Here is a 24509-nt window from a genome sequence, read left to right on the forward strand (position 1 = left end):
ACATTATTGGCTCTACTTGAATGTTAGGTGGAACCTGAGCAGAGATTATACATAATGGCCAAATTTCGACGGAGACCTTTTCGCCAGCAGATAGTCGAAAAGTTCATCTCCTTGTCCAGAATATACGGTCACGGTAATTTTACGACCTTGGCCACGGACGCGCGTGAAACTGTATAGTTACGATGACACATTGTTAAGAGCGCGGACTCGCGGATGACATTGAAACTTGTCTGCGCGTTAGGTAAGCGGCTTTCTAGCAAGCCGCTCCAGCCGCCGCCAGTCCTCCACCAGAGAGCAGTGTGCGCGCCGGTGCGGGCGGCAGCAGTAAACATGTTCTACCGAGTGCGTAGTTCCAGCAGCGCTACTTCACCTCTTCGCGATTTGTTAATTATGACGATTCCAGCGCTTACGGAAGCTCGCTCCCTGTGGAACTGGAGATAATTTGTCATTCGAAGTCTTATCTTAAAGAACAATGTACGTCTCTGCAGACTGGCATATGGTAAGGCACTAAATTAGGGCAGGCACGGTGGTGGGTATTTCAGGAGCGGCAAGTAAAGAGCACGGCTGAGGCTCAAATAATCATCACTTTCTCTTCCCCTTCAAAGTTACTTGTGCTTCTTACGTGAGTAGTTGCCTTTAACACTGGAGAGCAACTGATGTGATTTCATTCGGAAGTTCGTGATGTATCCTTGCACCTTAGTTCGATATATTAGGGTTTCGTTGCGAATCCAGTTGAGTCATAGGTCTTTTCCACGTTCATTTTCACTGCAGTTTGTGCAGAATATTTTGTACGTATAGGCTTACCTTAACAGGCTGCGACGTGAACGTTTTAAATGCCAACAGTGTGAAGGCAAGCACTTGTGATATCGTTCTGTGGTTAGTCATTGTAAATAAACTACTGTGTGCGCGCTTCGTGAAAACTGTTATGCGGATCTGGCAGGCTGCTCGTTGTGATGCTATGACGTAAGGTGCGACTTGTGATCGGGAATATTTTTCTCTAATGATTTTCCACAAATTTTGTTGTGTTACAAAACGCTTTCTCCGGCCTAGTCCTAGATGAGGTTGAATCATGGTTGTAGCTACACTCCTGATAGCGAGAAGAAGTTTCTATGAATTGTTGCTTAGAAGACTTCAAGGAGCCGAGGAGTGGATGAAGAACAGTAACTGTAAAGCTGCGTTTTCCAACATGCACACTAATGCTACTTTTTCGCGAAGTGTCATTTTTGTTGCTAAATGTCTAGCGTTGGTGAATTTGTAGACTGCAGTATTTCGTTTGAAATATCGATAACAAACAAGTGAGAGAGCGATTGTGGGTAACAGTACGGAATACACCTCTCTAGAAAGAGTGTCCCTATTCTTCCAATAGATCACTGTGCGGTGTCATACAGCCTCACTTCGGGAGGCATCTAGAACCGAATCCTAGAAAGGACCGATAACTTGGTGATTTACTGTTCGCCATCACCTCTCACCATCGAGCGACATACACTGATGAGGAAAATGTTTTCTGTCACCAGGAGTTGCAGTAGTACATTAGCAACCTTAACCACAGAAACAGATGGTTTGAGTTAAAATACAAGCTTAACGGGAAAGACGATACTGAGCTAAGTTCTGGGCTGTTCAGTGCGTTAGGGTGCCATTGCTTAGCCAATATGCGATAACCTTGAATTACCCTGCAGAAGAAAACGTCGTGCGTAAAATTAAATAATATCTTAGTTTATCATTTCTTCCTTCCCTTGCTAGGCTTCGTCAAGTATTGAGTCTTTTTTCCTAATATTCCTGACATTAATTAGGAAAAAAACCCTACTTAAATGAAGCAAAGTGCACGAGCTCTCCACTAGAAATAACGTCACACCAAATGTTACTTAGCTCTGACGAAATTGCAGTCGGCCTCTCTACGGCAGCGGATGTTCTCTTTCTTGGAATGAAGAATCCATGTCCACAGGGCGCGCGTACCCTAACACACAGTATAACATGCATTGCATGTGTTATTTATCTCAATAAAATAACAGTCACTAATACGATTTGTTAATAATCTGTTAGATGTGATGTATTTGTGTTTGTATCGTAATAAGTCACAGCTTAGCAGTAATTCAGATTTCGGAAATGTTAAATGCTGGTGACAAGAAGGGCTATGAAACGTTGAAATTTCTTCCCATCGTAAGGATAGTGATGATAAGAACGACTGTATATTGCAAACAAAGAAAATTGCTATTGTGTTTATTATGGAGTATATGTATTCTTAGAACATAAACAGTAGTGCCCACAACGATTACTATGAATGACAACAGCTGTAGATAAAATCTTTCCCGTAAATTGAAAACATCAATGTGGCCACGTGTCCACCAAAAGAAATTTTAAGCGCACTGGAGCTAATTACATAATGAAAAGAAAACATTTGGTACAGCGTCGATTGTGTTCAGTTGTTCTATAAGAGGAATCTGCAGTGAAGATAAACAGGTTGAATATAGGCTAAATTTCAGATTAAATTCACTAGTAATTATGGCACATAAATAAGAAAGCTTAGCTACCAATTCCTATGATCTTATAAGTAGGTGGAAGAACACCCCTATCGAAGCCATAGAGGAACACGAAATCACATGATTTGACCATAACTTGATCCGTATCCCCACGAGGCAAGTGTTAGAAAATGAAGGACCAGGCGTATCTATATGCCAGGATCTACTGTAGATCTGTTGATAGATCTACGGAAACCTGAGAAGCGGCAGCGTTAATTGAACATAAGTTTTCGTCAGTGGGAAAAACGTCCGTAAAACCAGTAGATGGCAAGGTCAGCAAAAAACCAAGATCCTTGGCTGGTCTATGCATGTTTTCTTCCTCGCACGATTCCTAAATGACGAATAAGAGCTAATGCGGTTGGAGTGTCCAGCAGAACCGTTTATTGTAAGTAGATCTGGAAATGTTAAAGACACCTTCTAGTATTCTTGTGAACACCTCAATTTGAAATGTACAGTCTTCTAATATTCTTTCCCTTTCAGCTTTGTTTTTGTTTTATTTTATTTTATTTTATTTTTTTATAATCATATAGTCGGGAAATTAAACTTCAAACTAAATCTGAGGCGGTGGCACAATAGTCATCGTTTTAAATGTACGGATGTATCGGGTCACAGGACATCTACTGTGAGTTATAGTGCCTCGCTGAAGCCGAAACACAAGATTAATCTCGCAGTTTATCTCGTCTCTGACGTTTGTGAGTTTTCCTGCATCATGACTGTACACTGTGTATCTAATTGATGATTAATCATTGAATTAAAAGCCCGCATCTCGTGGTCGTGCGGTAGCGTTCTCCCTTCCCACGCGCGGGTTCCCGGGTTCGATTCCCAGCGGGGTCAGGGATTTTCTCTGCCTCGTGATGGCTGGGTGTTGTGTGCTGTCCTTAGGTTAGTTAGGTTTAAGTAGTTCTAAGTTCTAGGGGACTGATGACCATAGATGTTAAGTCCCATAGTGCTCAGAGCCATTTGAACCATTGGATTAAAAAGAGTGGTCTTTGTTGATACGGTTGTCGTTGTTGTTGAGCAGAACGCACTTTTTTGCTTTTTTAGAGCTAGTTTAAAAACTAGAAAAAAGGATACTTCTTAGCTCTTTGCTAAAATCTGTGCAGTAGACATAGGACAGAGAATTTATATGAAACATCCAATAATACGATAAAAGCATTAAAAGTTGTGGCTTTTTGACCACCAATAGAAAACGGAAAGGAGCAAGTCTCTCTGACTTATTTACATATGCTTTCTTTTCACGCGATTCCCAAATGGTGAGTAAAATACACATACAATTCAATGTTTAAAAATTCTGTAATAGTCAAAGGATGAAATACTTCGACGTAAGTAATGGAAATAAAACGAGTTAATTTTTTTCTGCAAATGGTTGTGGTGTAACTCCTAAAGAAAATGGAAAAGAACCAACCACTCCTACGCAAGTTACACACCATTGCCATATTGTTGTAGAGAATTGTACTGTCACTTCACACTTCGTTGGAAACTCGTACGATCGTTGTCTACAATAGGGAGCGAGCGTGTAGGTAACTGTTCCCCCTCCCCCTCTCCGTCCGCCTCACCAAATCTCAGCAAATAAAACATAATCAGCTAAAATGTGGCGTAATGCATACTGGCTGGTCCTCTCAGTGGAGGAGAAATCTGTGCGTCAGCAGAGTGTGTCCAAAACGGAGGCAGTTTAACAGTACTTCGTGCCACCTCTGTGACTGGAAGGAACAGCACCTCGGTCGGGAGTCTGGCTTTGCAAATCACATCTTGTTATGTGATACTTCCACACATTTTTCCTGCCAACTCTGGATTTTCCATTTAACAAGTTGTTGCGCCGAATCCTTGCGTGGCCTAAAACACGATACCCGTAGAACACTATAACGGGAAACCATAGCGCAGCCCACGTTTCCTCCCTGCTCAGATACGTCATTGTAGACTGCCACATTCCTGCAGAAGTGATATGAAACATTAATAAATATGGCTTTAAAAATTCATGGAGTACAGTCTCCCTTTTAATCTTTTTTGTAAGATAATATTCGGCCTAAAAGCAGCAATGGTGACTGACAACTCTAACCTGCAGAAAGTTTGGTGTATCATCCTCACCAAGCGCCTTGACCGAAGTTCGCCTCTCATCTGTAATTTGAGAAAGACGATTCCATGGTGACCTTGCACAAGGAGCTACTGCCAGAAGTGTAGTTATGGCTCAGCAGCCTCAGGATGAAAGCTAGGAATGGAGCTGGTCCCGCAGCCACACGCAAACTCTTTTACGCCTTGATATTGGTTTGCATTTGAGATCATTAAACTTAAAGGTTTTGCTGATCCACACACCTGGCATCCATAATACAGTCTAGACCTCACGAAAACCTCCACAGACTCTCTTGTCTTTCCAGGGCGTATGGAAAAAATTAATTGTTTTTAGAGACTGTGCTTACAGGTTTCTCAGGAGTGACATCCACGAGAGTTTTGTAAACGCGGCCCGGAAACATCGTTGAATCTGTCACTCTCAGAAGTGTCCCTGGCTAAATAAATATACACCGATAACGATGGAAGTCCACGCACGCTATTTCCTGCCGAGTTCTGTTCACTTTAGGGCGACTTGCAACTGACGTGTTGCTGTTGAAGTGCAGTTAAAAGTAACACAGGAGAGAGTGACGCTCAGTGTGATTCCTCATGGGACGCTGCACCCCTATTCAAACCGCTCTGCTACGAGTTCCTCAACTCAGTATCTGAAATATACCTTAAAGGAATGGACCATAGAAAGACGGGTAGTCATCCTCTTAAGCCGCGTTGATGGAATTGTCTGAGGATATAATGCCTCCAAATGTTCTCTTAGAACTTCTTCATATCGAAAACGATAACTATGAACCGTTGCCTGCGTAGGCAGGATTCCAGCTGGGTCAGATTACCTATGTCGGAATCATATTTCTTGAACCCAAACGAGGAACCAATAGAGAAACCAAAGAACATGGCAATTCGCCATACATTCAAATAACTTTCTTACGCTGTTCTTCAGAGGAAACCTACGATAACCATTCACGCTAGTATCAAGTGGTATTAGTACTGCATAGTTCCATGAAACGGAATGAATGTCTGTCCTGTTTCCCATGTCCTATTTAACACGGCAAAGAGGATTTCTTTTGCATTCCCTACGAGATGCCGCAACTTGGTAACAGTGTACTTTGTAGTGACCATGTGTCGTGTCACTAGTCAAAGATAATGCTGAATTCAGCTCCTCTATAGAGAAGAGGCATTTATAAACTTCCTCGGCCATAGTTCTCTTACAATAGAGGACTATAATGAACGACTGATAGTAGCTATCATTTCTACGAAATGTTCCTTAATTGCCTTAGTTATGTCTCCTTTGCTCGTGAGGTGAGAACCATTGTACATTATCCCATTATAGCAGTTAGTCGATAGCCCCCGTCTCAATCGCAAATACTCTTGATGGTCTCTAATACTAATGTATAAATGGTAGAGTGATGTACTGAATTCAGGAATGCCACGGTCTCTTTTTGCTCTCTTTAATAATTTCGAGGTACTTTTCTCCACACGAAAGGCTCCGAAGTTATCTGCAACTTACTGATGTTTAAACCATCGCTGCGCAGCACGCCTGAACCTGACTGCAGAACAGCAGTCCTCGTTCTACAAGGGGTTGGTTGTCTGTATGATTGATCTGCTGGCTGTAATGGATGCATCGGTGGCGCTGTGGTTCACAGTCGTAATGTGATTCACCCATTCCTGGGTACTGACACTATGTCTGAACACAGACAGTTGGCTATAGAGTGTCTAGTTATTAATAATTTTTATTGTGCTACACTGACTCTGATGTAGCTATTTGTGTTAGCATATGGCTGCCAGACTACTGTTACTTGCTGTATGAACACTGTGATCAGGTGCAGAGGACCGAGCCTCTGCCATATATCATCATGCGAACGGGATATCGAGGGGCATGGCATGGGTACACCACTCTCTCAACCGCTGTGAGTTTTATAGACCTTTGTAGTCGCTACTTCCCAGCCAGGTAGGTCCTCAGTTGGCACCAGGAGGCAGTTCCAGTACTTCCAACTAGGAAAAATCCTTAGTGGTACCGGGAAATGAACACTACCTCCCCGCCAAGATGTCAGACGTACTGACTACTCATCTATTGAGGCTCATAAAACTTGCTATACAAAGCTAGTAACAAGAGTATAATCTTTCTGGGAAAAGCTTTATTTCACTGAAGCCCATGTGGTGGTACATTATTTCCTAATTTTCATACAACGGAACAGAAACAGTAAGTTTGGCACTGTAGAGATCCCATATTCAAAAATGTTCAAATGTGTGTGACATCTTATGGGACTTAACTGCAAAGGTCATCAGTCCCTAAGCTTACACACTACTTAACCTAAATTATCCTAAGGGCAAACACAAACACCCATGCCTGAGGAAGGACTTGAACCTCCGCCGGGACCAGCAGCACAGTCCATGACTGCAGCGCCTAAGACCGCTCGGCTAATTCCGCGCGGCGATCCCATATTCACTTTGAACAATTATTTACGACTTTTCAGTCATTCTACCAGTTAATTTCCACTAGTTTCCTTTAATTGATACATTTTAATGATAATCATTTGCTTTAATTTTTTTACTATTCAGTAAACTCAAAATGTGTTGGACTACAGCATTGAAGAACATAATGTCCGAGTGCAAATGAACGCAAGAAAATTAGAAGTGGATCTTCACCTCCATACTCTGCTGTGTCTCTACTACAGTTGTTCAGTCGTCTATTGACGAACGATCTGTACTTTATTGTGACCATGTGTCCTGTCACTAGTCAAAGATAATGCTGAATTCAGCTTCTCTATAGAGAAGGGGCATTTATAATCTTGGTTGGCGTCATAACAAAAGAGCAAAAGTATGTAACGGAATTATAGCTGTGTTCCTCGAGCAGCAAGATAATAAGGTGAATACGTACACAATATGTGTGGAATGTGTCATTCTCATGAGACATTTCAACAAAAGTATTTATTTCATATCTTGACTGAAAGAAGGCTTTCACTTTGGTGTCAGTGTTGAGTTATTAAATGTTGCAGCTATTCAGATGTATCTGTTTTAATACGTGGCTTATCGTTATAGACAACAACTAATAAGGAAACGAAATTAATTTGCGTTATCAGACAATTCAAGGTCAAAGGCTTTTTTACGAACGACATATTGACTTACTGTGCACCTTCATATTTTCCCTGCGCAAAGACTGTTCCATTGACCTACTCCTCATCCAGTGTCGAGAAATAAACGTGTCATGAAGCAGTACTGGTATCATAGAAACTTGTACGGTGTTTCTTACAAAGACTGTTGACATAATGATGTAGAATAATGGTTTATAAGATACACGAATAACACTTGATCTACTACCTTCCACACACTGTGGATTGAACGCCTTATTGGCCCGCCTGTACACTCGACGTGTTGTATCATTTGAAAAGAGCAAGTATCGCGACTCGTTGGGGCACACTACACGGCTCCTGTCAGCTAATGTTCAGTCTGTGTTGTCTGGCCCATTAAAAATCTCATACGTGTTCGAGCAGTTACGAGAGAAAACCACGCGTTCTAGTTAACCTGGTGTAGGGTTTCACCTCCGTCTGTATCACATCTGTCGCTTCTTTGTTTACATATCCAGTGACCATTGTAGACGGCTCAGTCAGATCAGAGCCCGAGATAATGAGTCACGAAACTCCCACCGTGGTTTCGCAGATTCGCTGCTGCAGCGTTGCCAATCGGTGGTACCTACAAACACACTGCAAAACGATTGTCCTTTAGGTAAATGGAGAGGACAAGCACATCCATAATACAGGTGAGGTCGTACTGTGGAGCTCATTGGGACGCAATAATTATGGGAAGGCGTTTTCTAATGCTGGCTGACATAAAATGTTCTTAATTTTTTTATGTAGTGTGGTATCGATAATAGACAGAGATGGAAACCCACTCCTTTTCGTGCAAAATTTGAAATTTTTCCGGCGAATCAACTGGTCAAAAAGATTTCGGGTTTGCAGCCGGTCGTCGTAAACTTCATTGCACGATATTTCGGCTGGACAACTGCCAGCCATCTTCAGGGGAGCCGATCAAGGACTGACGAAGACGTTCTCCGCTTCAGCTTCTGATAGTACTACCGCGCATGCGTTGAAATTGCGGAGACAGAAGGGCCACACCGACCAGCGGCAGCGCCCTCGCTGGTGTAACTGCAGTAATCAGCGGCCGTCGATATTCTCGTTGGCCTCAGCTATCGTGACAGTGGTTACCAATTGAATAACGCATGGAATCCCGTCATCTCAGAAATTTGCTCGAGACGAAGACGCCAGAAGACTTCGATAGCTGCGTCCAGCGAGAATAACGACGGCCGCTGATTACTGCAGTTCCACCAGCGAGGGCGCTGCTGCTGGTCGGTGTGGCCCTACTGTCTCCGCAATTGCAACGCATGCGCGGTAGTACTATCAGAAGCTGAAGCGGAGAACGTCTTCGTCAGTCCTTGATCTGCTCACCTGAAGATGGCTGGCAGTAGTCCACCCGAAATATCGTGCAATGAAGTTTACGACGACCGGCTGCAAACCCGAAATCTTTTTGCCCACTCCTTCTCTTCAGAGCAAATTACAATACTCAGTACTGACATTTTTGTGTAAGAAGTCAGAACCAGGGAAGATATAAGGCAAATTCATTGTCACCACTGATGTTTATTTGTGCAGTGAAATGAGAGCGAGGGAATTAAAGGATTATTGTTGTTTGTCAAGGACGGAAAACTAGCACAACACGATTCATTCGATGATGCAACAGTAGTAGCTGAAAGTGAATAGGAAGTGGAGTTTGTGCTAAATGTAGTGGAATATATACTAGCTGTCAGAATGGTGAAGAACTAAATGTTACAGCTGGGATAGAGAACCTAGGCGGTATATATACAATTTTATACCTGGGATGCCGAATACGTAATCATGATAGGTACACGAAAGGCACAGAAGCAAGGACAAAGCCAAAAGTGGTTTTTTTAACAATAAATAGCGGCTAATGTGAAAGAATAAAAAATGTTTTCCTACTTGTAAATGTAAGCCAAGGAGTTCGAAGTCCGTAAGGGAACTCTCAAAACGAGCTACAATTTACACACAACATCAGGAAGTATGTGGCAAGCATGCGTATATACCCATAATCACTTCCTTTCGAAGTAAAAAACATATCATGTCACAATGCTGAACGATTTTCTACAATACGGTTACGACTTAGCGACTGCGAACTGTATATACCGTCTTACATTACACATAGTTCTTATTATCATGTGTTACATTTAGCATTAAGTAGGATATTAGTTTAATTACATTTTTCCTATTCATACTAGCAAAATCGCTGCACCATTTAGTGACTGGGAAATATGGAAATAACAGCAATACAGACAGCTGTTTCTCAGTTGATGTCATGGTTCAAATGGCTCTGAGCACTATGGGACTCAACTTCTGAGGTCATCAGTCCCCTAGAACTTAGAACTACTTAAACCTAACTAACCTAAGGACATCACACACAGCCATGCCCGAGGCAGGATTCGAACCTGCGACCGTAACGGTCGCGCTGTTCCAGACTGTAGTGCCTAGAACCGCTCGGCCACAGTTGATGTCATGCTATTCCTCTTCTACTACATGCCAGACTCTTAGAGAGCTGCCATCGTTCCATGGTCAGTTGCAACAATTTTCAATGGAACTGAACAAAAATTATGGACACTTGCTATTGTTGAAGCTATGGTGGAAGAAGGCGCACAGAAACTAAAATTATAACATCGGGAATGGATTGCAGACTCAGCATTTTAAGTGCACTTGACTGGAACACTGTTCGTAGTAAGACATTGCAAGGTAACTTTCCGATTTGGTAGGGATGCATTTAAATAGGGACACAATCTGATGAACACAGTCCAATTTCCTAAGCTCGCAGGTGGTAAGGAAAATGTGGGGTTTGAAGAATTCATTGTGGCCTTGAAAGAATTACAGTGATACTTTTATAAAGATTTTGAGAGCACTATCAATCTTACATCTGTTTCCAAGTTTTTTTCGAGACCGTTTGCCATTCCAGTTGAAAGCGCCCCTGTGCATTTGCAGATACCACTGATTGACTTGCAAGGTAATTCTAGTTTTAATGATATATTGTTCAGGACATCTACATTGCTTATCTCAGAGAGAGTTTCCAAGTCTCCATGAAAACGTTACAAAAGTGCTACAATATTTCCATCGACATATTTGTTAAAAGTCCTTTTGTCGATTACGAAAGTAAATAAATTACGTATAAATGGCAAACTGAGTGCGAAACTCTGTTAAATTGTCTGTGTCTGTCCGTACCCTGACAGTTTGTACCAGATAAAAATTATATTATGCCTTCAGGGGGAAAAAATTATTAAATAATACTGAAAATTTGTTTTGTTCGTGACCTTTGTTGTTGATAAATGTGAAATACAAAACCAAGTTGCGTGCAGTGCGGCTGTTCTGCCATTTTAATTCTGCGCGTTCCTTTCACCTTTGCCCCCTCCTGGCACTCAGACAGCCTGGCATAGAGGTTGGGGTGGCTTGTGTTGGGGGAAGAGACCAAACAGCGAGGTCATCGGTCTGATCGGATTAGGGAAGGAAATCGGCCGTGCCCTTTCAAAGGAACCATCCCGGCATTTGCCTGGAGCGATTTAGGGAAATCACGGAAAACCTAAATCAGAATGGCCGGACGCGGGATTGAACCGTCGTCCTCCCGAATGGAAGTCCAATGTGCTAACCACTGCGCCACCTCGCACGGTGCTTGGCGTAGCGGTGGGGGAAATATAATGCGAGGCTGAGTGCGTTGGCACTCATGCGCAGGCATGTCTCACCTGCAGAAATCTTCGCTGCTCCTTTCCTATGGAGTTCTGCGGCTGTTTATCATGGACTATAATAGGTACAGTCTTTGTTCCAGCTGCACCAGGATAACATACCTTTCATGTGTTTATTATTTTAAGAGCTTCTAGCTAGAAGCAACTAATTTATTTAATTTACCTGTGTCCCTTCGTAGTATATTTCTTGGATTTCTCACGGTTTTGTGTAGTACAGATCTCCACCATGTTCAGTATATATATGGACTGTGAATGCTGTATTCGGATGCGAACTGAATTGGTGAACTTTCGCTCATAGCTGCAAGCAGTGTTCGCTTCGATCACGCTGATTGAAGCCGTTACCAGTGGGTATCACAGTGGTGGAACGGACCTGGGGTTCCAAGAGATCTGAAGCACGTCAGATGTGTCTCGTGATCGGTTTGCTACTGTGGTCAGCACTCAGGTTCAGCCCTCGCCCGTCGTTGGGTGGAACGTCGTTTCATTGTGTAGCGGGCAACCAAACACTTTCTGAGGGATCAATTAAAAAACCTCCCAGGTTTGTCTCACAAACATGTTTCCTGCGCTGTCTGTGGCTAGTAAGAAAATGGTTCAAATGGCTCTGAGAACTATGGGACTTAACTTCTGAGGTCATCAGTATCACAGAACCTAGAACTACTTAAACCTAACTAACCTAAGGATATCACACACACCATGCCCGAGGCAGGACTCGAACCGGCGACCGTAGCGGTCGCACGGTTCCAGACTGTAGCGCCTAGAACCGCACGGCCACTCCGGCCGGCTGGCTAGTAAAGATCCTGAGCCAGATGCAGTTGCTTTCCTTGTTTCAGAGGAACCATCTTCACTTGCAAGCTCTGGGAATTCACAGAGTGTGGGATTACTGATAGTTGGGAGCTCGTACTTTAGGCAAGTGCAGAAGTCTGTTAGACATATGGTTGCCAAGAAGGGAAAGAAGTCCAGTCTGCATTCTGCTTACATACCAAGGAGAGTAATCCCAAATGTAGAACAAGTCGTTCTGGATGCTATAGAGAGCAAAGGATGCAGCCAATTGCAGGTGGTGGCTTATTGATACTAATGATGTGTGTCTCTTGGATCAGTATAGATTCTCTCCGGTTTCTAGCGGCCATCTGAAGTGGTAAAGACAGCCAGTCTCTTCCGCAACAAAAAGGTAGAGCCCACCGTCTGTAGTATAGTCGACAGGACTGACTGTAAACCTTTGTTTGAGAGCCGAAGAAAGGGTAGGATGATTCTGTGACTGTGTAGGCTGCATATACCTTGACTTACGTTATACTGTGATAGGTTATAGCATTCCGCTCGGTAGGTCAAGGGTCCACTACACACAGGAGGCAGCTACACGTAATGGGTGCTGTGCGAAGTGGACTTGGTTACTCTTTAGGTTACAGGGTAGAAAAATTGCAAAAAGAAGGGTTTACTCTCAAAGGCTGAGATCCAAGTACAGGATGATGGTAGAACCAAGAAATAATGGTTCAGTAGTTGTAAATTTTCGTAGCTATGTTGGGGAAGAAACAGAGATTCAGGTGCTCATTGAAAGCTGTGAAGCAGATATGGTATTAAGTACTGAAAGCTGGTTAAAGCAGGAGATAACTTCACGCGAAGTTTTGAACTAAAAGCCTAATGCTATCGACAAAGGACACATTAAATTCACTTGGTGATGGGGCATTTGATACTGTCAGAAGTAACAGTTCAGCTGAGGTAGACAGCTGCTGCGAGTTACGAGGGACGTTTAGTAAGTACTACAACACATTGTTTTTAGGCCGCTTTCGGTTGGAAACAGACGTAATTTGTTGTAGATAATCATAGAAATCCCCATAGTTTCATGAAGTTCCGATAGGTGGCAGCGCTATACGTAGCCTTCAAAATAGTGTCTGTAACGGAGGTACTTTCTAAACAGAGAGCTTTTGGCGTAAAACCAGAGTATCGCAGATATTCCTAGACACTTATAGAGTGTCTGCGGAGACCTGACAGTGAATAAAAGCACAATGAGTCGTTGGGTGAGGCGTATTTCATCATTGCAACAAGGACGTGCAAACCCGTCCGTTATTAGGCGTGCCGGCCTGCCGTACATACTGTGTAACAATTATTGAACTGTATGAAATAAAATCGTCATAACTTCTGAACCATTTGCGTTAGCACGTTCAAACTGCGTGATTGGCAGTGGGGTATGTTGGGAATTAGTATGCACTGTATGATATGGTTTAGCGAAGAAAGCCCACTTTAATTTGGATGGATTCGTCAAAAAGCAAAATCGGCGCATTTTGGGACTAAGAATCCGCATTTCGTAATCGAGTTGTCTCTTCACCCTCAACTGGTGACTGTGTGGCGTGCTATGTCCAGAAACGGAATAATCGGTGCAATATTCCTTCATGGCGCCCTGACTACAGGCTGATACGTGAAGGTTTTGGAAGATGATTTCACCCCCATTATCCGAAGTGACCCTGATTTCGACAATATGTGGTTCATGTAAGACAGAGATCGAACCCACCGAAGTAGGAGAGTATTTGATGTCGTGGAGCACTTTGGGGACCGCATTCTGGCTCTGTGGTACCGAGAGGCCACTGGCATATGGGCCTATATTGGCTCCATATTCTCCGGATCTGAACAAATGCGACTACTTTTTACGGGGATATATTAAAGACAAGGTGTACAGCAATAACCCAAAAACCATTAATGAACTGAAAACAGCCCATAAGGAGGTCATCTACAGCATCAGTGTTCCGACACTTCAGCGGGGCATGCAGAATTTCGCAATTGGTCTGCGCCACATCTTCACCAATGAGAGCAAGATTATGGAACATGTGCTAACCTAAATCCGAATATCTGTTGTGACGCTTACATGTTAAATAAAGTGTGTGCACGGCGTAGTTTGTAACTAATTTACGTTTTTTTCATATAGTTCAGTAATAGTCACCCCTTAGCTGTTACTCTTACAGTGTTGGAATGTGCGGACGGTCTCATTCGAGATGAGCGACGGATCACAATCAAACACCTCGCTGCACAACTGGACGTCTCTGTGGGCAGTGCTGACGCACTCATCCACCAGTTGAGGTACTCGAATGTGTGTGCTCGCTGGCATTCTCGCTGCCTAACGGAAGACCATAGAGAGCAACAAAGGACCATCTGTGCGGAAATGCTTGCGCGTTACGAGGCTGGTAGTGACGATTTTCTATCGAACATCGCCACAAGCTATGAAACATGAGTTCACCACTTCGAACCGGATAGAAAATGCAATTCATGGAGAGGCGCCAAACCACACTCCTCAGAAGAAAAACCTCCATTCCTTACCCTCAGCTGGTAAAGTCGTGGCGTCGGTATTCTGGGAGGCTGAAGGACTTATTCTATTTGATGCTCTTCCTCACAGTGCAACGACCAACTCTTAAGTTTACTGCACCACCTTCAGGAAAATGAAGAAACGACTCCAGCGTGTTCGTCACCACAAAAATTGAGACGTACTTCTCCTTCTTCATGACAATGCTACGCCTCACACAAGTGTGCACACCCGAGAGGAGTTCACAAAACTTCACCGGACTGTTCTTCCGCGTCCACCCCACAGCCCCGATCTCGTATCTTCTGACATCCATCTGTTTGGCCCAATGAATGATGCACTCCACGGGTAGCAGTATGGGGATGACGTGGAGTTTATTGATACAGCAAGACGTTGGCTCCGAAGAAGACCATTAGAGTGCTACCACACAAGCATACAAGCTCTCCCAGTAAAGCGGCCAAAGGTGATCGCATTGAACAGATATCAATCTGGAAAATAGGGTTTAGTAGTCAAGAGAGTCGGAGTAATATGGAGTATTGGAATCCGGGATAAAACCAACCTGCTTTGATCAAATAAAATATGTTGTATTACTTTTTAAACGCCGCTCGTAGTATGGGTAGAGGCTACACTCGACCACCGGAATAAATTAATAATTGTATCCTTTTACCGAGCTTCTGGTTCAGATTGGGTGAAGGGTTCAACTAAAATTCGAGTCTACTTTATAATTGGTTCCCGATTCCTACAGTTACAGTTAGTGTTGGCTTCGATCCATCCATTGTATGGTGGCGAAAATACACGTTTCAAATCGGTGGTAGCCATTAAACACCATCCGACATCTTACTAGATACTTTCTTCACAAATTATTTTGACCATTTACTTCAGGAGCCCTCACAAAGTGTAATTGCTTTTGATGACATACGAGACCTCTAGGCCAGAAACAGTCCTGAGCAAGTAGGGAGCATGATGAGTGATACAGGGATTAGTGAGCACAAGTCGTAGTAGCGAGACTGAATACAGTAACATTTAACTGCATCAAAACTAAATGCAAAATATATAACTGTTTAAAAAATCACATAAAAATTCGCTTTAGGGTTTCCTAAGAGGCAGTCTCTATTTCTCCCGAACGAACAGTGTAAGTGTTGGCCAGATGTGGCCCAAATTCAACGAAATAGTATTGACAGTAACTGAGATAGTCATACCAAGTAAACTGATAAGAGATGAAATGCATTCCTCATGGGACACAAAAGGTTCAGGACACTGTTACAGGCGAAAAAAAATGTATGCCAGACTTAACGGAAAATCTCTAGGAAAACATCTGTTTTAGATAAATTTGAAATATAGCACAGACTTCAATTCGAGATGTTTTTAAAAATTTCGACAGTATATGTGGTGGAATATCCAAACAGGTTCTTGTCGTGTGTGCAGTACTCAAGCGGCAACACACAACAATATCTTCATTGCGCGATAGTTACGAACAACTGAAACGAGCTTACTACAGACAGATTTATGAAATTCCTTCACCAAAAGAGATACAGTAAATAAGCCAGAAATCGAATCGAGAACAGTTGCCAATGTGAGTAACTTAGAAAAAGATATCCATGATGTAAAGGCCATCTAAATCACATACCAAGCTTTAGTCTTCCAGACCAGACTGTATACCAATTAGGTTTCTTTCGGAATATGCTGATGAGACAGCTCCATATTTAGCAAACATGTACAACCGCTCGCTCGATGAAAGATACGTGCCTGTGGGCTGGGAAGTTGCGCAGGTCACACCTATTTGTTAGACAATGTGAGCAGCCTCTCAGAATGTTTACAGATAATGCTCTCGGTTTCTTGTCTAGTAAAGTCATCAGAAAATAAATACAAATTATAAAACGTTTAGATTAGATATATCTATGGTGCGAAAAGTGAAAATTTGCAACAATAAGAAGTGTGAGATCTTCCACATGCGTACTAAAAAGAATCGGTTAAATTTTGGTTACACGATAAATAGTAAAAATTTAAAAGTTGTCCACTAAACTAGATACCTAGGAATTACTAATACGAACAACTTAGACTAGAACCATCCTACTGAAATGTTGTGGAGAGAGGTGACGCAAAGACTACAGTTTTATTGTCAGTGCACTAAGAAGATGAAACAAATCTACTAATTAGACTACCTATACCACTCTTCACCATACTCTACTTGAGTATGGCTGTGCAGTATGGCATCCTTTCCAGACGAGATTGACACAGGACACTGAAAATACTAAAGAAGGGCAGCTTATTTTACGTTATCGCGAAAAAATGAGAGAGTGTAACGGATATGATAACTGAACTATTGTGGCAACCATTAAAACAAAGCCGTTTCTCGTTGCGGCGAGATCTTCGCACAGATATTCAACCATAAACTTTCTCCTCTGAATGAAAAAATATTTTTCTCACTCCCATATAAGTAGAGAGTAATGATCACCATATTAAAATAAGAGCTCGCAGGGAAACATTAGGTATTGATTTTTCCCATATTGTATTCTAGAATGGAACGGTAGAAAAATAGTCTGATAGAGAAATAGTCTGAAAGTGATTCTGTTAACATTCTGCGAAACACTTCATTGTGATCTGGTGAGTATTGATGTAGATGTATACGTATATGCCTCTTTATACGCCACTGTGAATAACAGGTTTCAGTGAGATACCTGACTACAAATGTCCATTGCAAGCAGATACCTTCGCAGTGTTTACCCTTGACTGTTTAAGACTGAGCTGGTTTCACTAATCGCAGCTGTCAATGTCGAATTTATATCAATTTTTATTAACAATGTGTGACACCGGTCTGCGCTCCCTGTCGGTTACTATCTCTCTACGACCACTTTTCGCACGCCATGTCACTTTTCTGCGAGCTGTACACCAATCCTTGTACACGCGTTGTGCAGTCCGCGTTGATACACCAACAAGTCGGGATACTTCATTCAGGGTGTAGACATGGGCATGTTCAAACACGATAACTGCTTTCTGGCATTATGTCACGTCGATACATTTTACTGTGCTGATTCCATGTAACGGACTAACACATACGCACTATTTCATTTCAATAACCTGGGTCAGCTGTGAATGGTCCCTTGACTGCCTGGTAACGATTTCTATGCTATCTACACACAACAGAGCTACAAAGGAAACAGTCTATTCTTTTAAGGGGGTGATTAATGTTTTATCCAACGAGCTTCTGTATATATATACGGTAGATGGAAGTTGGTTTTGGAGACATGTGTTCTTATTGGTGTTGTAATCTAGCAGACGTTCGTGCATCCTCCATAAGGATAGTGACCTCTCCTTATAGTGTGCTAGAAGTCTGTTTCTGAAAATAAGATCTAGCTGACGTAATTATAGGGGTTGATAAAAATAAGGAAACAGCGCGATAAATGCACGCTTGAACATAAATACAGATGATAGCCAAGCCTGCAGGTTTCGCTGTCGTATTTCACCGCAAACACTGCCTGTACAGTGTCCTCAACGTGTTTTGAGTGTGGCTCGTGGTCAGAATATTATAGTTGTGGGTTGATAATGGTGGACCTAAGTGAATTTGAAAATGGGCAAATGGTTGGTGTTCGTATGGTGGGTGCTTCCGTAACCAAGGGAGCGGAAGTGTTTGATGTTTCTAGTGGCATACTATGGGAGATTTATACCGCATACAGGAAAAATGTAAAACCTGATCCGCTAAGGCACAACGCGGTCGAATGTGTGTGCTGAGTGATGGTGGTGGAGACATTGAAGAGGATTGTGACTAAAAATAAGAGGGCAACAGCTGCAAAAATCACTGCAGAAATGAATGTCGCATTCGTAAAACCTGTCAGCACCAAAAGAGCGCGAAGGAAGCTCCAGATTTGGGGAATTGCAGTGCCAGCTGGAATTGCATAACAACTCATCAGTAGTGAAAAGGCCTGTAACAGGAAAATCTGGCGACGCAGCCTTAAAACCTGGATTATGGAGCAATGGAATGATGTTATTTTATCGGAGAAGTCTTGATTCAAACTGCTTCTAGGTGCTGGCTGAGTTTACATCCCAAGAGTGAAACATTGCAGTCCGATGATGATTTAGGCAGTCGAGTCGCGGTATTACGTGGGCCACGTGGTTACTCTGTAAGGGCTCACTTTCGCCAAGGGTTATGTGACCATCTAGGATGAGCATGTGATACTGTACAGCCAGATAACACGGCCCCTGTTCAAATAGCACGCATCATCCAGCACTTGTTTTGTGAGCACGAATTGTCGTATTTCCCCTGGCCACCCAAGTCACCAGATCTCGATATAATTGAGCCTTTCTTTGTGGTCTACTGTGTACGGAAAGGTGCGAGATCGCTATCTACCTCCATTATCGTTGCCTGAACTTGCAGCTATTTTGCACAAAGAATGGTATAAGATTCCCTTGAAAATCATACAGGATCCCTATTTATCCAATCCGATACAAATGAATGCCAACGATTCTCCTACACCCTATTAAAGGTGATAATGTGATGTGTTCGTTGCGTTTCCATATTTTTGTGGACTCCCTGTATGTTACTCGACATGGGTTGCAGATGAAAGTCGACGTAAGAAGAAAAGGATTCTTCGAACAACTGATGATCGAGAACAAACGTTTAGGTGCGTACTATACTGCCGAATAATTACTTAAGTTATCAGTAATTAATGACGATCAACATTTAGTCGTTTTTAAAATCAGCAACCAAAGGCTCATAGCGCAATAACAATCAAGACGTTACGAAGACATTCTAAGGCCACACATCTGTCTGTGTACAATGTCGCATAAGCGTGTATTATCTAACGAGAGGAACAATCCTAGACACTGAAATTGTTGGAGTCTCAGTCCATGAGATTCCTCCACGGGTCTGAAGCTATTTACGTCACTTCTAATACAATATGGGAACCTCCTGCGGACACAGGGTACAGTTGCCCAGTAATTTCGGTGACCTTCACAAGGACGTCTTCCTGCTGACTTTCCAGAGGAAACTTGCAGTTACCAACATGTGGGAGTGCGAACTCTACTCATTACAGTCCTCGGACACACATTGATTATAAGCTTAACCCTAAAAGTATGCTCGCGTTAGGAATACCTACGAAAGGTGCGGTAGCTACTGTGATCTTATTGTCTATGAAATGCTTGATGGTTTCAGTGGCATTAGTGATCTTAGACCACTGAGTCTAAAGCTAGTAACTGATGCATGGTTTTATTGCGTAATGATATTCGGTAGCGTATGTCGGTTAACAACCTTTACATTAGATTGGATCTACATCTGCATCTACAAGACTACTCCGCAATTCACACTGAAGAGTTTTGCATAGGGTCCCTACAACCACATTCAGGCTATTTCTTGATAATTCCATTGTAGAACAGTACACGCAAGAATGAACAGCTAAATCTTTCTGAACGAGCTCTGATTTCTCGTATTTTATTAGGAATCTCCAGTTCCCTGTGTAACTGGAGCTCGGGGAAATATTTTCACTTTCGGAGGAGAAGACTGGCGATTGAAATTTCGTGAAAAAATTTCGGCGGCCACGAAAAACGCCTTTGGTTTAGTGACTGTCTCCACAACTCCAGTATCACATCCGTAACAAACTCTTCCCTATTTCACTATAATACAAAAATTTTTCGATGCTGACTCTTGACTGAAATTTACTCACTGTGGTGCTAGCTGATTATTAGTGTCTGCTAGAACGGGCTGATTCCCAGGTGCACGCTCTCACTGCATACTTTTCTTTCCAAATGACTATCTCGACACGTTTCGCTACCTGACGCCAATCTTCCACCTGTCAGTATGTCTGTCCTACTTTTAAGTCTCCATAGAGGCTATCATTCTCACTCAGCACACTGGGAAAAGAGTATCCGCTCGGGAATGTCTTAGGTGTCTTAGGTGTCCTTAGGTGGCAGACTGTCACTCCTCAGAAGGTCGTTTGTCCCACAGGAGAAGGTCAGTAACGTTTTCAATCTCTGCACAGTTCGAAAGTGTGGTAAGAGGCAGTTTAATTATTTAGTTGTGTACTGCACATAAAATAAATAAAAGGACTATCCTGTTCCATTTACGCTTATCATCTTCACCCAAATCCTTTAATACGCGTTTTCATGAGCATATTATTAACTGATTTTCGTTTGGTGTATATCTCAGTACTGAATTTTTTCTGTTAAGTCCTTTTATACGCTCCATATTTATGTAATATGCGACAAAATATAGTAGGTATGGATGTATGTCAGTATAACTTACAGCGATCTGGCAAAAGTCATGGGACTCCTAATATCGTGTTGGACTTCCTTTTGCCCAGTGCAGTGAAGCACCGCGGACGCGGCACGGACTTAACAAGTCGTTGGGAGCCCCTGCAGAAATATTGGCCATGCTAACTCTATAGCCGTGCATATTTGCGAAAGGGTTGCCAGTGCATGATTTTATGCATGAACTCACCTCTCGATTAGGTCCTATAAATGTTCAACAGGATTCACGTCGTGCTACGTGGTTGGCCAGACCATTCACGCGAACTGTCCAGCATGTTTTTCAGATCATCGCGAACAACTGTGGCTCGATGAGATGGTGCATTGCCATCCATAAAAATTTTATCGTTGTTTGGGGACATGAAGTCGATGAATGGCTGCAAAAGGTTGCTAGGTAGCCAAACATAGCCATTTTCAACCAATTATCAGTTCATTGGTACCAGAGGACCCAGTCCATTCCATGTAAACACAGCTCACATCATTAAGGAGCCACCATCAGCTTCCACAGTGTCTTGTCGACAACTTGTGTCCATGGCTTGTGGGGTTTGTGAAGCACTCGAACTCTACTGTCTGCTCTTACCAGTGAAATCGGGATTTATATGACCAGACCACGGTTTTCGAGTCGTCCAACCCATATGGTCACGAGCCCAGAAGAGGCACTACAGGTGATGACGTAATGTTAGTAAAGGCACACGAGTGGGTCGTCTACTGCCAAAGCTCATTAAGGCAAAATTTCACCGCACTGTCCTCACGGGACGTCCGTCATAGTCCCACATCGATTTCTACGGTTCTTTCACGCAACATTACTTGTATGTTAGCGCTGAAAACGCAATGCAAACGCTGCTGCTCTCGGTCGTTAAGTGAAGGCTATCGGCCACTGCGTTTCCCATGGTGAGAGGTAATGTGTGAAATTTGGTATTCTCGGAAAACTCTTGACACTGTGGATATTGGAACAACGAATTCCCCAACGATTTCCGAAATAAAATGTCCCATGGGTTTAACTCCAACGACCATTACGTGTTCAAGGTTTGTTAATTGCCGTCGTGCAGTCATAATCATGTCGGAAACCTTTTCACATGAATCACCTGAGAACAAATGACGGTTCCGCCAAGGCGCTGTCCTTACATATCGTGTGTACGCGATACTATCGCAGTCTCTATATGTGCACATTACTATTCCATGACTTCTGTCACCGCCCGTTACATTCAAGATGCGGTAGTAACTCCAACTTCCATTCTGTGAGTGGCAAACAGTTACGATCACGATGAGATTTGGACGGCCGGAGTGGCCGAGCGGTTCTAGGCGCTACAGTCTGGAAGCGCGCTACCGCTACGGTCGCAGGTTCGAATCCTGCCTCGGGCATGGATGTGTGTGATGTCCTTAGGTTGGTTAGGTTTAAGTAGTTCTAAGTTCTAGGGGACTGATGACCACAGCAGTTAAGTCCCGTAGTGCTCAGAGCCATTAATAATAATAAAGAGCCACGATGAGATTTTCCTAAAGTTTATGAAACAGAATAGACAGATCTTCAGTTAAAACTCTGATATTATTTTCTACCGACAATATTTCCGTGTAGACATACAGTATGAAGAAAAACTATATGACCACTGTCAACCGTCACGGGTACGTGACGCAGTAAGGAAAATTTATAAACAGAGCAGAGACGAATGGAGAATCATGCTAGCGACGATACGAGCCGCAACTGCGGAAATCCACTCACATAAGGGACTCTGACAAAGGGAATGTCATTATGCCCCGGCGGCTGGGAACTACCATCTCTTAAACGTCAAAGATGGTAGTCTGTTTGCACTCTTACATCGTGAGCATCTATGGGAATTGGCTTTAGGACTGTGGAACTAGTAGTAGACGACGGAGTGTTGGGCGTACGCACCTCATCACAGGCCGTGGTGGTCGGAGACTTGCCCACAATGTAAAGCAGGGTAGGCGGCGATATGTGTCAAATCTGGATACAGGTGCTGGTGTGTTTTGGAGCACGCCATTCAGCGTACAATGTTGAATGTAGAATTTCGCAGCACGTGATCCTTACGACATTGTCAGTGACGACTGCAGTAGGATAATCAAAACTGGACGGTGGATTAATGGAAACGTGTCGCTTGGTTGGATGACGTGCGTTTCTTGTTACACCAGGTTGATAGCTGTGGCCGGATGCACCGCCGTCCGGACGAACGACTACTCGGGTACACCAAGTACTCAGGTCGGTGAATGCAGTATGGGGGACATTAACCTGGGCTTTCATGGAACTTGACGTAGAAATCGAAAGCCCCATGACACCTGTGGAACAGATGAATATTATTGCAGACCACATGCATCACTTCATGCTTGGCTGGCCGTTGAGGCCGAGCGGTTCTAGGCGCTTCATTCTGGAACCGCGCGACCGCTACGGTCGCAGATTCGAATCCTGCCTCGGCCATGGATGTTCAAAAATGATTCAAATGGCTCTGAGCATAATGGGACTTAACTGCTGAGGTCATCAGTCCGCTAGAACTTACAACTACTTAAACCTAACTAACGTAAGGACATCACACACATCCAAGCCCGAGGCAGGATTCGAACCTGCGACCGTAGCGATCACGCGGTTCCAGACTGTAGCGCCTAGAGCGGCTCGGCCACTCCTGCCGGCGGGCATGGATGTTTGTGATGTCCTGAGGTTAGTTAAGTTTAAGTAGTTCTACGTTCTAGGGGGCTGATAACATCAGTAGTTAGGTCCCATAGTGCTCAGAACCACTTGAAGTTTATGCTTGGTATGTTCCCTGGTTGAAATGGCATCATACAGGAATATAACTATCCGTGTCACAAAATCAGCCGGCCGGTGTGGCCGAGCGGTTCCAGGCGCTTCAGTCTGGAACCGCGCGACCGCTACGGTCGCTGGTTCGAATCCTGCCTCGAGCATGGATGTTTGTGATGTCTTTGGTTTAGTTAGGTTTCAGTAGTTCTAAGTTCTAGCGGACTGATGACCTCAGATGTTAAGTCCCATAATGCTCAGAGTCATTTGAATCACAAAATCAGAATCGTGCTATGGTGGTCTGAATAGCGTAATAGTAAACTCACATTCATGTCTTGCCCACCAGGAGCGCACCTGCAACGCTATGGGCGCCAAATACGCGGCCACAATCCGCCGACCAGTAATTTAAGGAAACTGCGTGAGCTGTGGTAGATATCTAGTGTCCCATACCATGTACCAAGGACTTTGTCGAATTTATGTGACATTCATCGGTGTATGTTCAGGGTAACTTTAGTCAAATTGCGGTATAAACTGAGTATTATTTAAGAAACAAGTGTGTAACCCAAGCCAAGTGTAATGTCAATGTGAGGAGTACAGAGTAGACTGCCTCAGACAGAGAGTAAAACGACCAAAAGGGGACAAGTAAACGACATGATACACCCTCCCGGCTAGCCGTGCTGTCTAAAGCACTGCTTCTCGAGCTGGAAGGCGTGCCAGTCCCCGGCACGAATCCGCCCGGCGGATTAGTGTCGAGGTCCGGTGTGCCAGCCAGTCTGTGGATGGTTTTTAAGGCAGTTTTCTATCTGCTTCGGTGAATGCGGTCTGATTCCCCTTATTCTGCCTCATGTACACTATGTCGGCGATTATTGCGCTCCGCTGGGGGCCGACCCGCACAAT

The 24509-nt window shown here is 43.4% G+C and overlaps 1 protein-coding gene across 4 annotated transcripts in view; it reads left to right on the top strand.

The window, feature by feature from the left end:
* The first annotated feature begins 298 nt into the window (after positions 1–298).
* Positions 299–24509, top strand: part of LOC126470475 (adenosine receptor A1-like) — a 184767-nt gene continuing 160556 nt past the window's right edge. For 3 of the 4 annotated variants that reach the window (XM_050098339.1, XM_050098342.1, XM_050098343.1), the window contains exon 1: positions 299–499. In XM_050098339.1, the coding sequence (XP_049954296.1) occupies positions 473–499 (27 nt within the window). In that variant the 5' untranslated portion in view covers positions 299–472. The remainder of the gene's footprint in view (positions 500–24509) is intronic. The other variant, XM_050098341.1, reaches the window with a different exon arrangement.

The sequence above is a fragment of the Schistocerca serialis genome, chromosome 3 (genome assembly GCF_023864345.2).
Source record: "Schistocerca serialis cubense isolate TAMUIC-IGC-003099 chromosome 3, iqSchSeri2.2, whole genome shotgun sequence".
Classification (NCBI taxonomy): Eukaryota; Metazoa; Arthropoda; class Insecta; order Orthoptera; family Acrididae; genus Schistocerca; species Schistocerca serialis.